At 30.1% G+C, this 14,071-nt stretch overlaps 1 protein-coding gene across 1 annotated transcript; it reads left to right on the forward strand.

The window, feature by feature from the left end:
- The first annotated feature begins 11,029 nt into the window (after positions 1–11,029).
- Positions 11,030–12,907, forward strand: LOC137816658 (protein OXIDATIVE STRESS 3 LIKE 1-like). Its single transcript, XM_068619895.1, has 2 exons — positions 11,030–11,429; positions 12,212–12,907. The coding sequence occupies exons 1-2, from the start codon at positions 11,233–11,235 to the stop codon at positions 12,732–12,734; spliced, it is 720 nt and encodes a 239-aa protein (XP_068475996.1). The 5' UTR covers positions 11,030–11,232; the 3' UTR covers positions 12,735–12,907.
- Positions 12,908–14,071: the final 1,164 nt, after the last annotated feature.

Consider the following 14,071-nt stretch of genomic DNA (forward strand, 5'->3'; position numbering starts at 1 on the left):
CATCTTTGGTGTGCCAGTTATCGTGTCCACGGTAAATGCTGGGTAGCTAAGTGCGGAGCGGATAACTGCTGAAACCTCCATATCTTCTTCTGCCACCTCCATACACAATATGAAAATACATTTTTATCCTTTTTTGGTACTTCCATAAACTAGTTTTTCGATTATGTAATCCAAAACACATTTGAGAAAAGATTTTTGGATTACATAATTCAGAAGCTAAATAAGACTTCTGGATTATGTAATTCGAAAAGTAATAATGCATTTTGAAAAAAGACTTCCGGATTACATAATTCGAAAACTAATAATAAATTTGAAAAATGATTTTCAGTAATCTGAAATATTATAGAGGGATATTTTTGGAAATTCAAAAATATATGGAGGTAAGAGAAGAAGGTATGGAGGTGCAGGAAGAAACAGTCCTTGAGCTGGCTTAGTCGAGAAAGAGGCAGAGCCCCTTTGCATGCGGAGAATATGTTGTAGTCTTTTACTTCTTGCACCCCCACAATTACTAAATGCTCCCATAAGGGTAAAATTCTCTCTTTTGCATTGTGTTGCTGCTGCCTATACCTCCGTTTTCTATGTGTGCTACAGGATAAAGAACAGAATTGTTACGGAAAGCTTGTCTAACTATTATTTACATTCTGAAAAAAATTGTTCCATATTGTTTTGTAGTAAAGTTGTTATTAAGAAAGTATCATATATGTTTCAAAAAATTTATTTTAGAAATTCTATTAGGAAAGACTTATTTTGAACGTATTTTATATGTTTGGGACGGTTTGTTCTAAAAAAAAGAATTACTATGAAATTTTTGAAAAACTTTTTCCAAATATTTTCAGAATAGACAATAGAGGCTTGAAAAGTATGGGAGTGCAAGGGTCGAATAGGATGAGATCAAGCACTAGTTCGACATACCATGATTCAATTCTCAATTAATTTAATTTTTTTTATAAAAATTCATATATAATTTATTATTATGAAATTTAACATTTCAATTATACTCATATTTATTTAAAGTATTGACATCTCAAATAATAATAACAACTATTTTTGATATCAAATATATGTTTCTTTTATCTAGAGGATGTAGTAAAGGATTTACTCAAAACCAAAGCTTTCACCTATAATCATCACGTAATTGCTTCATCCATCCAACAAATTTGAACCTCTACTGTATTATTAATTGAAATTATCAAATAGTTTTAAATAAGAGTGAAAGGTGGAGGTTAAAATATATTCCAGATTTATTATTCTAAAATACATTAAGGAAGTTGATTTTCTGGAACACTTTTTCAAATCTCACGATATCTTTTTTAAATATGTTTCTGGAGGTTCTATTTTAATTTCTTTTTTCAGAATATACTTTTATATTTCAGAATTTTGTTTTAGAATGAGACTTCAGTTTTCTAATTTTATATCCATTTTGAGAACACAAAAATCTATTGAAAAATATATTTTTCTCCTTTTCTTAAATGAATTTTTTTTAGTGAATATCAATTTTAAAATTTAGAATGGAGGAACCAATTGCCTAATCATAACCTTCTTTCTAAGTTTCAAATATTATAAAATTTTAATTTAATTTTCTTCATCTTCTAATAAATTTATTTCCTTTATTAAATATTGAATTATTTTTTTAATAAGGTAATTTAAATTTATACGTGTGAATATTATTACAAAAATATATAATTAAAAAATAAATATACTCACTTCCTTATTCTCTTCAACATTCCATAATTAAAATAAAACTTTCCAAAAATCGAATGAATTTAATAAGCTATTTATGAAATTATATGTCCATGAAGGATATTCTTTTAATGGTAAATATTACCAGAAAGGTGTTTATGTTAATGGTAAATATTTATTGCTATATGACATATTTGGTTTCATACGTTTTGTTTTAAATTCAGTTGAGATTTTTTTTTCGAAATTTTAGGAAAAAACTATTTTGGAAGATTTTTTCAGAAATTTTGTATAAAATAAGACTATCATCTACCAAAACTTGTGAAATTTCACTATAGTTTCTGTAATTTTATTCTGGTCCGTATTGCATTGAAAAAATTCACACAATTACTTTCATATATTGTTTGCACTCAGGTAAGGAGGCAGGTAAAAACAAATTCAAAAAGAAGATGCGGGGAAGAAAAGCCAGGACGTTTCGTTTTCGAAAAACTAGTTTTGTTCACTCTCAGACTGAGACTTACTACGCCTTACTACTTGGTTATTTTGGTATGAAAATTTTACCAGACATTCGTCATTGTGTCTATTAAGTTTTGGCTGAGACTTGAGCCCCACATTCATTCCACAAGAGTTTCAATAAATTTTTTATTCATCACTGTCACGGTTGAAAAGAAGGTTCGTTTGTGTGTGAAACTGTTTGATTTTTTTCTTAGCTGAATACTCATCCGTTTGACATCAAATTTGTTGCGTTTTGTCCCAAATTTAGTCAAAATTCTTACTTGGAATTTGAGGAAAAAACTATTTCAGGAGAATTTTTCAGAAATTTTGTACAAACCAAGGCTATCCTCTAATAAAACTTGTGAAATTTCACCATATTTTCTGTAATTTTATTATGGTTCTTATTGCGTTTAAAAAATTCACATAATTACTTTCATATATTGTTTGCACCCAGGTAAGGAGGCAGAACCATAAACAAATCACAAATAGAAGATGCAGGGAAGAAAAGCTAGGACGTTTCGTTTTCGACAAACCAATTTTGTTCACTCTCAGACTGGTATCTACTACGCCTTACTCCTTGGGTATTTTGGTATGAAATTTTTACGAGATATTCGTCATTGTGTCTATTGAGTTTTGGTTGAGACTTGAGCCCCACATTTGTTCCACAAGATTTTCAACAAATTTTTTATTCATCACTGAAGGTTTGTTTGTGTGTGAAACTATTTGATTTTTTTTTCTAGGTGAATAGTCATCCGTTTAACGTCAAATTTGTCGCGTTTTGTCACAAATTCAGTCAAGATTCTTACCTGCAATTTTAGGAAAAAATAATTCGGGATATTTTTTCAGAAATTTTGTACAAACCAAGGTTATCCTCTACCAAAACTTGTGAAATTTCACCATAGTTTCTATAATTTTATTTTGGTTCGTATTGCGTTTAAAAAATTCACACAATTACTTTCATATATTGTTTGCACCTAGGTAAGGAGACAGGTTCATAAACAAATCATAAGAAGAAGTTGCGAGGAAGAAAAGCCAGGACGTTTCGTTTCGAAAAACCAGTTTTGTTTACTTTCAGACTGGGACCTACCACACCTTACTCCTTGGGTATTTTGGTATGAAATTTAACCCAAACATTCGTCATTATGTCTATTGAGTTTTGGCTGAGACTTGAGCCCCACATTCGTTCCACAAGATTTTCAATAATTTGTTTATACATCACTGCCACGGCTGAAAGGAAGGTTCGTTTGTGTGTGAAATTGTTTGATTTTTTTCCTAGGTGAATACTCATCCGTTTGACCTCAAATTTGTCGCCTTTTGTCCCAAATTCAGTCAAATTCTATTCCTGGAGATTTTTTTCAGAAATTTTATTGAAAACCAAGGCTATCCTCTCTACCGAAACTCGTGAAATTTTGCCATACTTTCTGAAATTTTATTTTGGGTCCGTATTGCATTGAAAAGATTCGCACAAGTACTTTCATATGTTGTTTACCCCCCAGGTAAGGAGGCACATCCATACACAAATCACAAAAAGAAGATACGGAGAAGAAAAGCCAGGACGTTTTGTTTTTGGAAAACCAGTTTTGCTCACTCTCGGTCTGGGACTTACTACGCCTTACTCCTTGTGTATTTCGGTCTCAAATTTTTACCAGACATTTGTCACTGCGTCTATTGAGTTTTGGCTGAGATTTGAGGCCCAAATTCGTCCCACATGATTTGCAATAAATTTTGTATTCATCACTGCCAGGGCCAAAAGGAAGGTTCGTTTGTGTGTGAAACTATTCTATTTCTTTCCTAGGTGAATACTCATCTGTTTGACCTGAAATTTGTCGCGTTTTGTCCCAAATTCAGTCGATATTCTTACGTGGAATTTAAGGAAAAAACTATTCCGGGAGAGTTTTTCAGAAATTTTATTGAAATCCAAGGCTATCCTCTACCGAAACACGTGAAATTTCACCCTACTTTTTGAAATTTTATTTTGGGTCCGTATTGCGTTGAAAAGATTCGCACATGTACTTTCATATATTGTTTGCCCCCAGGTAAGAAGGTACGTCCATAAACAAATCACAAAAAGAAGATAAGGGGAAGAAAAACTAGGACATTTTGTTTTCGGAAAACCAGTTTTGCTCACTCTCGGTCTGGGACTTACTACGCCTTACTCCTTGGGTATTTCGGTCTCGAATTTTTACCAGACATTCGTCACTCGTCTATTGAGTTTTGACTGAGATTTGAGGCCCAAATTCGTCCCACAGGATTGCAATAAATTTTTTTATTCATCATTGCCAGGGCCGAAAAGAAGGTTCGTTTGTGTGTGAAACTGTTTTATTTTTTACCTAGGTGAATACACATCCGTTTGACCTGAAATTTTTCGCGTTTTGCCCCAAATTCAGTCGAGATTCTTATGTGGAATTTCAGGAAAAAACTATTCCGGGAGAATTTTTCAGAAATTTTATTGAAAACCAAGGCTATCCTCTACCGAAACTCGTGAAATTTCGCCCTACTTTCTGAAATTTTATTTTGGGTCCGTATTGCGTTGAAAAGATTCACACAAGTACTTTCATATATTTTTTGTCCCCAGGTAAGGAGGTGTCCATAAACAAATCACAAAAAGAAGATACGGAGAAGAAAAGCCAGGACGTTTTGTTTTCTGAAAACCAGTTTTGCTCACTCTCGGTCTGGGACTTACTACGTCTTACTCCTTGGGTATTTCAGTATCAAATTTTTACTAGACATTCGTCACTGAGTCTATTGAGTTTTGGATGAGATTTGAGGCCCAAATTCGTCCCAAAGGATTTGCAATAAATTTTTTATTCATCACTGCCAGTGTCAAAAGGAAGGTTTGTTTGTGTGTGAAACTGTTCTATTTTTTTCCTAGGTGAATACTCATCCGTTTGACCTGAAATTTTGTCGCCTTTTGCCCCAAATTCATTCAAGATTCTTACGTGGAATTTCAAGAAAAAACTATTCCGGGAGAATTTGATAGAGGATAGCCTTGGTTTGCACAAAAAAACTTGTGAAATTTCACCATACTTTTTGTAATTTTATTCTTGTTCGTATTGTGTTGATAAAACTCACACAAGTACTTTCATATGTTGTTTGCACTCATGTAAGGAGGCAGGTCCAATAACAAATCACAAAAAGAAGAGAGGAGGAAGAAAAGTCAAGACGTTTCGTTTTTGGACAACCAGTTTTGTTCACTCTCTGTCTGGGACTTACTACGCCTTATTCCTTGGGTATGTTGGTCTGAAATTTTTATCAGACATTCTTCATTGTGTCTATTGAGTTTTGGCTGAGACTTGAGCCCCAAATTCATCCCACAAGATTTGCAATAAATTTATTATTCATCACTGCCAGGGCTTAAATGAAGGTTTGTTTGTGCGTGAAACTGTTTGATTTTTTTCCTAGGTGAATACTCATCCTTTTAAACTGAAATTTCTCGCGTTTTGTTCCAAATTCAATCAAGATTCTTACCTGGAATTTCAAGAAAAAACTATTTTGTGGAAATTTTTCAGAAATTTTGTGCAAACCAAGGCTATCCTCTTTCAAAACTTGTGAAATTTCGCCCTACTTTCTGTATTTTTATTATTGGTCCTATTGTGTTGAAAAAATTCACACAAGTACTTTCTTATGTTGTTGGCACGCAGGTAAAGAGGCACGTTCATAAACAAATCACAAAAAGAATATACAAGGATAAAATTTTAGGACGTTTTTTTTCCGGAAAACTAGTTTTGTTCACTCTCGGCCTGAGGCTTAGTATGTCTTACTCCTTGGGTATTTTGGTATGAAATTCTTACCAGACATTCTTTATTGTGTCTATTGAGTTTTGGTAGAGATTTGAGTCCCAAATTCGTCCCACAAGATTTGCAATAAGTTTTTTATTCATCACTGTCAGGGCTGAAAGGAATGTTCGTTTGTGTGTGAAACTGTTTGATTTTTTTTCCTATGTGAATAGTCATCCGTTTGACCTGAAATTTGTTGCGTTTTGTTCCAAATTTAGTCGAAATTCTTACCTGGAATTTAAGGAAAAAAACTATTTCAGGAGAATTTTTTAGAAATTTTGTACAAACCAAGACTATCCTTTATCAAAACTTGTGAAATTTTACCATACTTTTTGTCATTTTATTCTGGGTCCGTATTGTGTTGAAAAAATTCACACAAATACTTTATTTATACCGTGTGAATATGATTACAAAAATATATAATTAAAAAATAAATATACTCACTTCCTTATTCTCTTCAACATTCCATAATTAAAATAAAACTTTCAAAATCGAATGAATTTAATCAGCTATTTATGAAATTATATGTCAATGAAGGATTTTCTTTTATTGGTAAATATTACCAGAAAGTTGTTTCTGTGAATGGTAAATATTTATTGCTCAATGACATATTTTTGGTTCCATGACAAGTTATTTCAAAAAATAATTTTCATTTTCCCAGATTTCCACATTTTGAATGAGGAATAAAAGTGTGTCATACATAGTAAATAAATTATGATAAACATATTTTTATATCTTTCACCAAACATTAAAATATTACATTCTTCAACTACCAAGTATTTTAGTTTCCACTAACAGCTAATAATATCTATTTATTTTTATTTAAACTTTATCATTATAATTGAATATAAAATTATCAATTGATTTTGGGATGATTCATGAAACAAAATGTTAAAAAAAGAAAAGTTTATTGTATTGAGTGAGTATGAATGATATGATTTTGTGTATCTATGTCAGATAACATAACCTGTGTTGATGATGTTGTCCTGAAGCTGTCTTAAATTAAAGGGCACTCCAAATTGAATCTGATTTTGCATTTGTTGAAGTCATGAAAATGGAAGGTTTTAAGACAGAGAGTGGGTGTAGGTTAACCACCACCATTATTATTATGCTCATAGGGTCACTCCTTACAACCAACACGTGTCAAAAATCAAATGAAATGACGTGTAACGTGATAAGCTTTACTCTCTTTCCCTTAACGTTCCTAAATTCTCGTTGAAAATAGAATATTGTTTTTCTAAAACAAAATAAACAAAATTGATTATATAATGAAAGAAAAGAAAATGAAAAGGACAGTTGTAATAGGGTCCTCCTACGGCTACAGGGCAACCTAACACAAGGACATGCTCATCAATTCAGTTACCTTTCATTGTTGGGTCCCACATGTTTCTTTCCCTTACAAAGGGATAAGATAGTATAGGTTATAGGACATGCTTTATTTTACCCTATAATATTACTTTAATCATTTTTTTTTCAAATATAACATTCTCATCATTTCACTCCATTCTTATTTATATTTGTAATTTTTAATTTTAAAATTACTTTTTATTATTTTATCTATATTTGCATCTCACCTTAATAGACTTTAATTTTAATTCAATTCCGTAAAATTCACTCAATCCAAAAAAAAAGTCTTTACTTTGTTCCAAAGCTTGAAAATGTCATTGAAAAAATAAAAATTACTGTATTCAAATTTATACTTATTTATATACAATGAAATACTCTAATTTTTAATAAAAAATTAACTCATTTTAATACAATTATTTTATAAGATACTCACTATTAGATTAGATGTTATAATAAAGAATTAAATTGTAATTGTACTAAATACCATATCTTCACTAGTTTTATAAATAACAACAATGAAATAATAACTAATAATATTTTTTTTCTTAGGAAGCATTAAATTTGTAGAAATGTGGACCCCACCTCACTTTTGTTGTTGTGGATAAGCTTCAATTCTCACCACCTTATCTCATTCTTACCCACTGCATCCAACTTTGTACTTTATTGCACAAATAAAATATGAAAAAATAAAACTTCTATAATAAATATTTTTTTTTGGAAAGTTTGGAACGTGCTTCTCAGACAAGAATTTTTCTTGTTTTAGAAGGAATAAATTCTTCATTTTCTTTTTTTTTTTTGTATATTGAATCTTTGTTTCTTTGTAATACATGATGAGTTTTGTTCCATCAGGAAGTGAACTTTTACTCAGAGTATATTTCTTTATGGGTTTAGAAAAAAATAAATAAAATACATAAAAAGTTGATTCCTATAAATAAATAGATAGTTAGAATTGTTTGTTTAAAACTTAGAGAAAAATTAGGAGTAAAAAAAATATGATGAGGTTGGTTGCTTTTTAAGTACATTTTTATTTTAATTTGATTTACCGAATCTACCTTATTTTCATTTTTTCTCCTTTTTTTATATCCTAAGGACAAAAAATTAAATGGTAATTTATTATATTGTAAATTATTGTGAAGAATTTAATGTGTTTTGATAATTATTTGATATGATTTTATATTTATTGGTTATATTATTTTCTTACAAATATAATACTATCCTCCTTATCTTCAACTATCAATATGTACTGAGACAATAAGTTTTGATTTTTTTTAAATAAAATACTGAATCTCAGTTTATACAGGTAGAAAAAAAAAATATGATTAGAAAAATATTAATATTTATTTACAGTATTGGAAATTAATCATTGTTGGAGCCAGTAAATGTTTCTTAGGATGATAAAAAGGCTTTTGACCTCATCCTAAACTATATTATTTTTAAGTTTTTTTAACAAAATCCTTTTCAAGGTTTTTTAAAAACTATTTCATGAAGTTATATGTTTTTATACATTAATCATGTTTTTCACTCAAATATATATCATATATTGAAATATTTTATTTTACCTTTCCTATACTTCTTGATTTTATTTTTTAATTAATTTACAACTAGTTCACAAATTTGATTTTTTCATTTATCTCAATTTGCTATTCCTTTTTTATATATATATATATTTAATTTTTCAATCATATGTCAAAATGACATATCTAATTAATCATTTAGATGTTAAAATATAAAAAATTCACTTTTATCTAATACATACAATCCTGTTTGAGATTATTAAAACTAGGAACTAAATATGATGACAAAGTCCTATCAAATGATCAACCATTAGGAAAATAAGGTAGATACATATTCTTATATATGTTTGAAGAGTCATGATTTAATCGAAAAAAGTAAAATATGATTTTCATTCCTTTTTTACTTGTATTTTACCTTAAGTATATTATGGTTAGTGTTAGGGTTTCTAAACCTATCTATAATATAATTGGACTCAATCAAATCCACATTAAATCCTAGACCAATCACATAATTCTGATTAGTCACACATATCACACATCTTTGCAGCCTAGTTTCAAATTCAAGACTTGTACCAATTTACTTGTAATTTGGTCGGACCCTTCACCTATAAATGGAAGTGTTTGACTCGTCAATAAATCAAATATACTTTAGTTATGCTCCTGAAATTGCTAACCAAACTCTCATTGTCTCCTTTCTTTAGGGTAAACACCTTGTTTGATCTCTCTCATTTTCTCTAAATATTAGGTCAAAACCTACCACTCTTACCTCACGACATTTCAAGGTTCTAAGAGTTCTTTGGAGCTCCTTCTTAGTCTCCATACTTCATTGCTTTCGTCAATCCATTCTACAATTAAAGAACCAAACCTATTCATAAAAAATTTCAAACTATCAAAATTATCTTAATTTTTTCTCAATAAAAAACCTGAATAAAATTAGGAATAACATTAATTAAATTTAATTAGCAGTATTCTGTATAAGTTATTTACAATTACTACCTTAGATTGTAACGTAAAATTATCCAAAACCTTAAACCTACAATTTCATAAATTTTATAATTTATCTTATGTTGAATATTCTTAATTTAATAAAGTACACTGTTTTATAAACATCAATTCTAAGTAATTTATAATTGTAACGTTTCAAAAGGTAACTAAGAACAATTAAAATTGTAAACATAACCTATAGCATACATATATACATATGTTAAAAGTATTAAAAAACCATTAGATTATATAAATAAGTATTCAAGATATTTGAAGCAAACTTCCTATATATAAGTATATGGATTTCATACACTTTTTTTTCACATAAATTATATCAAACATCTACTTTTAAAAATTAGTTCTCACACTTATTTATCACATAAAGTCACGCATTCGTACAATAATAATATCATAAAGTACTTTAAAATTAGTGATATACATTCATTTAAAATTTTAACTTGATTTTCATGTAGTGAATAACAACCTTATTGTTTATTTATAACTAAAAAAAATAAAAATACTAATGACATAATTTCAAATACATAATTAGCCAATTACTTTTAAATATACTCTACACCAAAATCAAATATGTTACAACATAAGCCGTCAGCAATCTGAATAATTTTTTTATTAATTTTATTTTAACAATTTCAAAATATCTATTAAATTTACTAATAAATACTTTTTATAAAAAACCACTCATATATTCATTTTCTAATTACATTTTATCTAAAAAAATTAAACTAAAAACTTTATTTACCTAATTCAAACTCAATTTCAAATGAACTAAATAACTTTTATGGAATTTAATTAATAGTTAACAAAATAATAACTTTAACCATCTTTTAATTTCTAATATGCAATTTTAATTTTCTCAACTTTTGTTTTCATAGTTTTAGTTTCGTATTCACATATTTACATATATTTTATTTTTTCAATAACACTTTAAACGAATAGGTTAAATTCAGAACTTAATTAGTAAAAAAAACACAATAAATGTACAAAAAATAGATTAAAAAATTATAAAATTTGTAACCTGTAAAAAATAAAACGATGAAAAAATGGAGATGAAAAGTTAAGAGAGAAGAGATATACATGATTGTAACGAATCCTTAATAGTTTATATTAAGAAAAAACTGTGTTTGACTTTATCAAGTGGTTGTAGTGGAAGAGGATAAGGCCAAGTAATAATAAAAATGAATATATAAAAAAAACAAAAGCAATTGATACAACGTTGTTCCATGCCTTATCCACAACATTTTAACCTTCCAACAAAAAACGCGTAACATTCTAGAAGCCAAATACCTTTTCAGTTTTTTCTTGCCAAAATTATAAATAGGCCAACAAATCTATAAAGATCGCTATGTCGTGTGCTTGTGTCTATCCATTGCAATTCCAACTTCTTCTTTCTCTTTCTCTTTCTCTTTCTTTGCTTGCTGATGATGTCACGCGCCCTATTGTTTCACGCGCCGGGGGGAGATGGGGCGGAGGAGGAGTGTAGTACGTCGTCGTCGATCGGGAGGAACAGCGACGTGTCGTCGGAGAGATCTGCGGAGGGAGGAGAAAACGAGGTGGAAAGTGTCTACCGTGGACCTTTGCATTCTATGGAAACCTTGGAAGAGGTTCTTCCCATAAGGTAACTAACACTACATGAACCTTTATTAGTGCCCTTTTTTTTTTTCTGTGATACTAGTTTTAGATCCTTCTCTTTTATTGCATGGTGTTAGTTTTTTTTATTTTATTGTTTTGTTAAGTAGATTCATTTGTGAGGTTATTGCTTTCTTTTCTGGGTGATGATAAGCATCCAACCAAATTGGAGTGGAAATAGAAGAATTAGGAAGGAAGAAAACAAATAGAGAATAATGATCTGTGTAATAAAGTAAGAAAAAAAATATTGGGCTGATAGTGAGTGTATATTTATAATTTTTCTTTATTTAGGAGTTGGAAATGTTCATTTTCTGATGCCAAACTGCCATTTGTATTGATTTGTTTTCTTCTTTGCCCACGAAGTTTCTGCCTCTTTGGGTGTTGAATTTGAATCTGGTCTTCCCGGAAATTCAGCTATAAACTTGATTTATGTGAAACTCTTTGGGTCACTTGTAATTGTCCTAAACAAGACAAGTTGTATTTTACTCCAATTCCTTCCCTTTTGAGTTTGTTTTAGGTGCATCTGTAGATTTAGGTTAAAAGAAGAAAGAAATATTTAGATATGGCCAAATTGTTTATTTGTCGAAAGTCCATTTTGTTGGACTTAACATAATCAAGGTCCTAGAGATTAAACATTCTCTCAACATAGCTGCTTTCAAAAAACTTTTTAATGTGACAGATGTCTGGTTTGGTTGCTTACATCTAATCTATCTGTTGTTTGTCTTGCTTCTGATGATGTTTGTAATTAATGAATTGGTTGTGGTTGAGCAGGAGAAGCATCTCAAAGTTTTATGGTGGCAAGTCAAAGTCATTCACTAGCCTGGCTGATGTAGCATCTTCCCCCTCAGCGAAAGACATTGCAAAGCCAGAGAATGCCTACACCAGGAAGCGTAGGAATTTAATGGCATTGAATAATGTTTTGGACAAGAATAGAAGCTACCCTCTAAGGTTTATTGGTGGTGCCATTTGCAAGAGATCAATCAGTTTGAGTAGAAGCAATCTGGCTCTAGCTGTTGCCATGAATAATTCTGACAGCAGTAGTAGCATTACAAGTGAAGAAGACTCTGGTTCCAGCTCAAACTCGATACCATCACCCTCATCGTTGTCGTCATTACCAGCGCTTCATCCGAGAAGTAGAGTGGCTTCTGGGGCATGCCCATCCTCTCCTTCGCTGCAGAATTTGTCTTCCTGGAGATCATTTTCCCTGGCTGATCTACAGCAGCATTGTGCCATTGCTGCAACCATGAAGATTTCAAGTACTTCCATCGGAAATGAGACAGCTCATCCATCATAGTAAAGATGATAACAAGCTATGTGATTTTAACTATTAAGGGTTATTTATTTGAATGAATATCTTGCTCCCCTCCTATTTGTTGGAGGAAGCAAGTTGTGTAGAAAAACAAGCCTTTTGCCTCATCTTGGAATTAACTTGAGTAGGATATGATATGGAGCATTAACTCTTCCCTATTTTGCTTTTCGCTTCGGTAATAATGGTAAATCAAGATATCTATAACAATGCTCATCTTAAATCTTCTTACTTGGCATTCAGTCAAATTGGCAAAGGGACATTATACACTTAATGAATCAATCCTTGAAAAAACATGGATAACACTTTTCTTGTGTCATTGCCAAATGGCATATAAAGTTGAAACCAAAAGAAATGTCTACTAGTGAAGACCTCTCTCTTCTTAAAATTATATATTATCGATATTTGCCTTTTTTTAATTTTTAAATATTTAACTTTTCAATCGTTAGATGTATATTCATCAAATTGTCCTCTCTAAATTTATGATTCTGAATTTAAAAATTTGGATTTTATTGAAACTTTTTTCTGACACCTATATTCTTAAGTTTTCAACTTTATAATCTATACAATACCTTCAAAATGAAAACTCAAATCACCCTTTTGAGTACTTGTTTCACGATTGACAGTTCGACGTAGTTTCCGTAGAAAGAGAATGAATGTTAACGGATAACTAAAAGGTTTATTATCCGTGAGAAGGATTGTTTATTAAAGAAAAATTACCATTAAAATATATAATTAATTTGAAAGAGTTACTAGTAATTTTAAACACATTTAATTATCTTAATTAACAAAATTTAAATAAAACACATGTAATTACTTTTTTGTATTAAAACTTATTTGTTTTAATTATTGTGCTAAAATATCTATCCAATGTTAACCAATTCACTTGATTTCTGTAACTGTTTCCATCTTAATCTGAGTACAAATACGAAGAAAGTTAAGCAATTTACTTGATTTCTACATTGAAGTACCACAAATTTTCTTCTTTTATCGATAGACCATGCCGAATATTGGCAAGAACAAACAACTAAATAAAATTGACAGATATAAACCACCACAAAATAAAGGATGGATTAACCTTACAGGTTCCATATACAAGAACTAAAATCGAAGAAATGAACTAAATAGTTTTAATCATAGAAAAATTAACTGTATGTTAGTCTGTCATTCGCTGCCAAATTATACAACAATCAAACCAGAAGCAAAACAATGATCATCAACATTCCAATTGGAATAAAATCAAGGTATTTTTAAAGGGAATGCTTTAAAATTAGTGGCATTTATGGCACTAAATGCCCATACTGCTGTGCTTCAAAACACAAAAA

The sequence above is a fragment of the Phaseolus vulgaris genome, chromosome 1 (assembly GCF_000499845.2).
Source record: "Phaseolus vulgaris cultivar G19833 chromosome 1, P. vulgaris v2.0, whole genome shotgun sequence".
Taxonomy (NCBI): Eukaryota; Viridiplantae; Streptophyta; class Magnoliopsida; order Fabales; family Fabaceae; genus Phaseolus; species Phaseolus vulgaris.

Excerpts from the sequence above, each read along its gene's own strand:
- LOC137816658 (XM_068619895.1), top strand. The coding sequence starts at position 11,233 with ATGATGTCACGCGCCCTATTGTTTCACGCGCCGGGGGGAGATGGGGCG. Across the intron at positions 11,430-12,211 it reads GAAGAGGTTCTTCCCATAAG|GAGAAGCATCTCAAAGTTTT; the intron begins GTAACTAACACT and ends GTGGTTGAGCAG.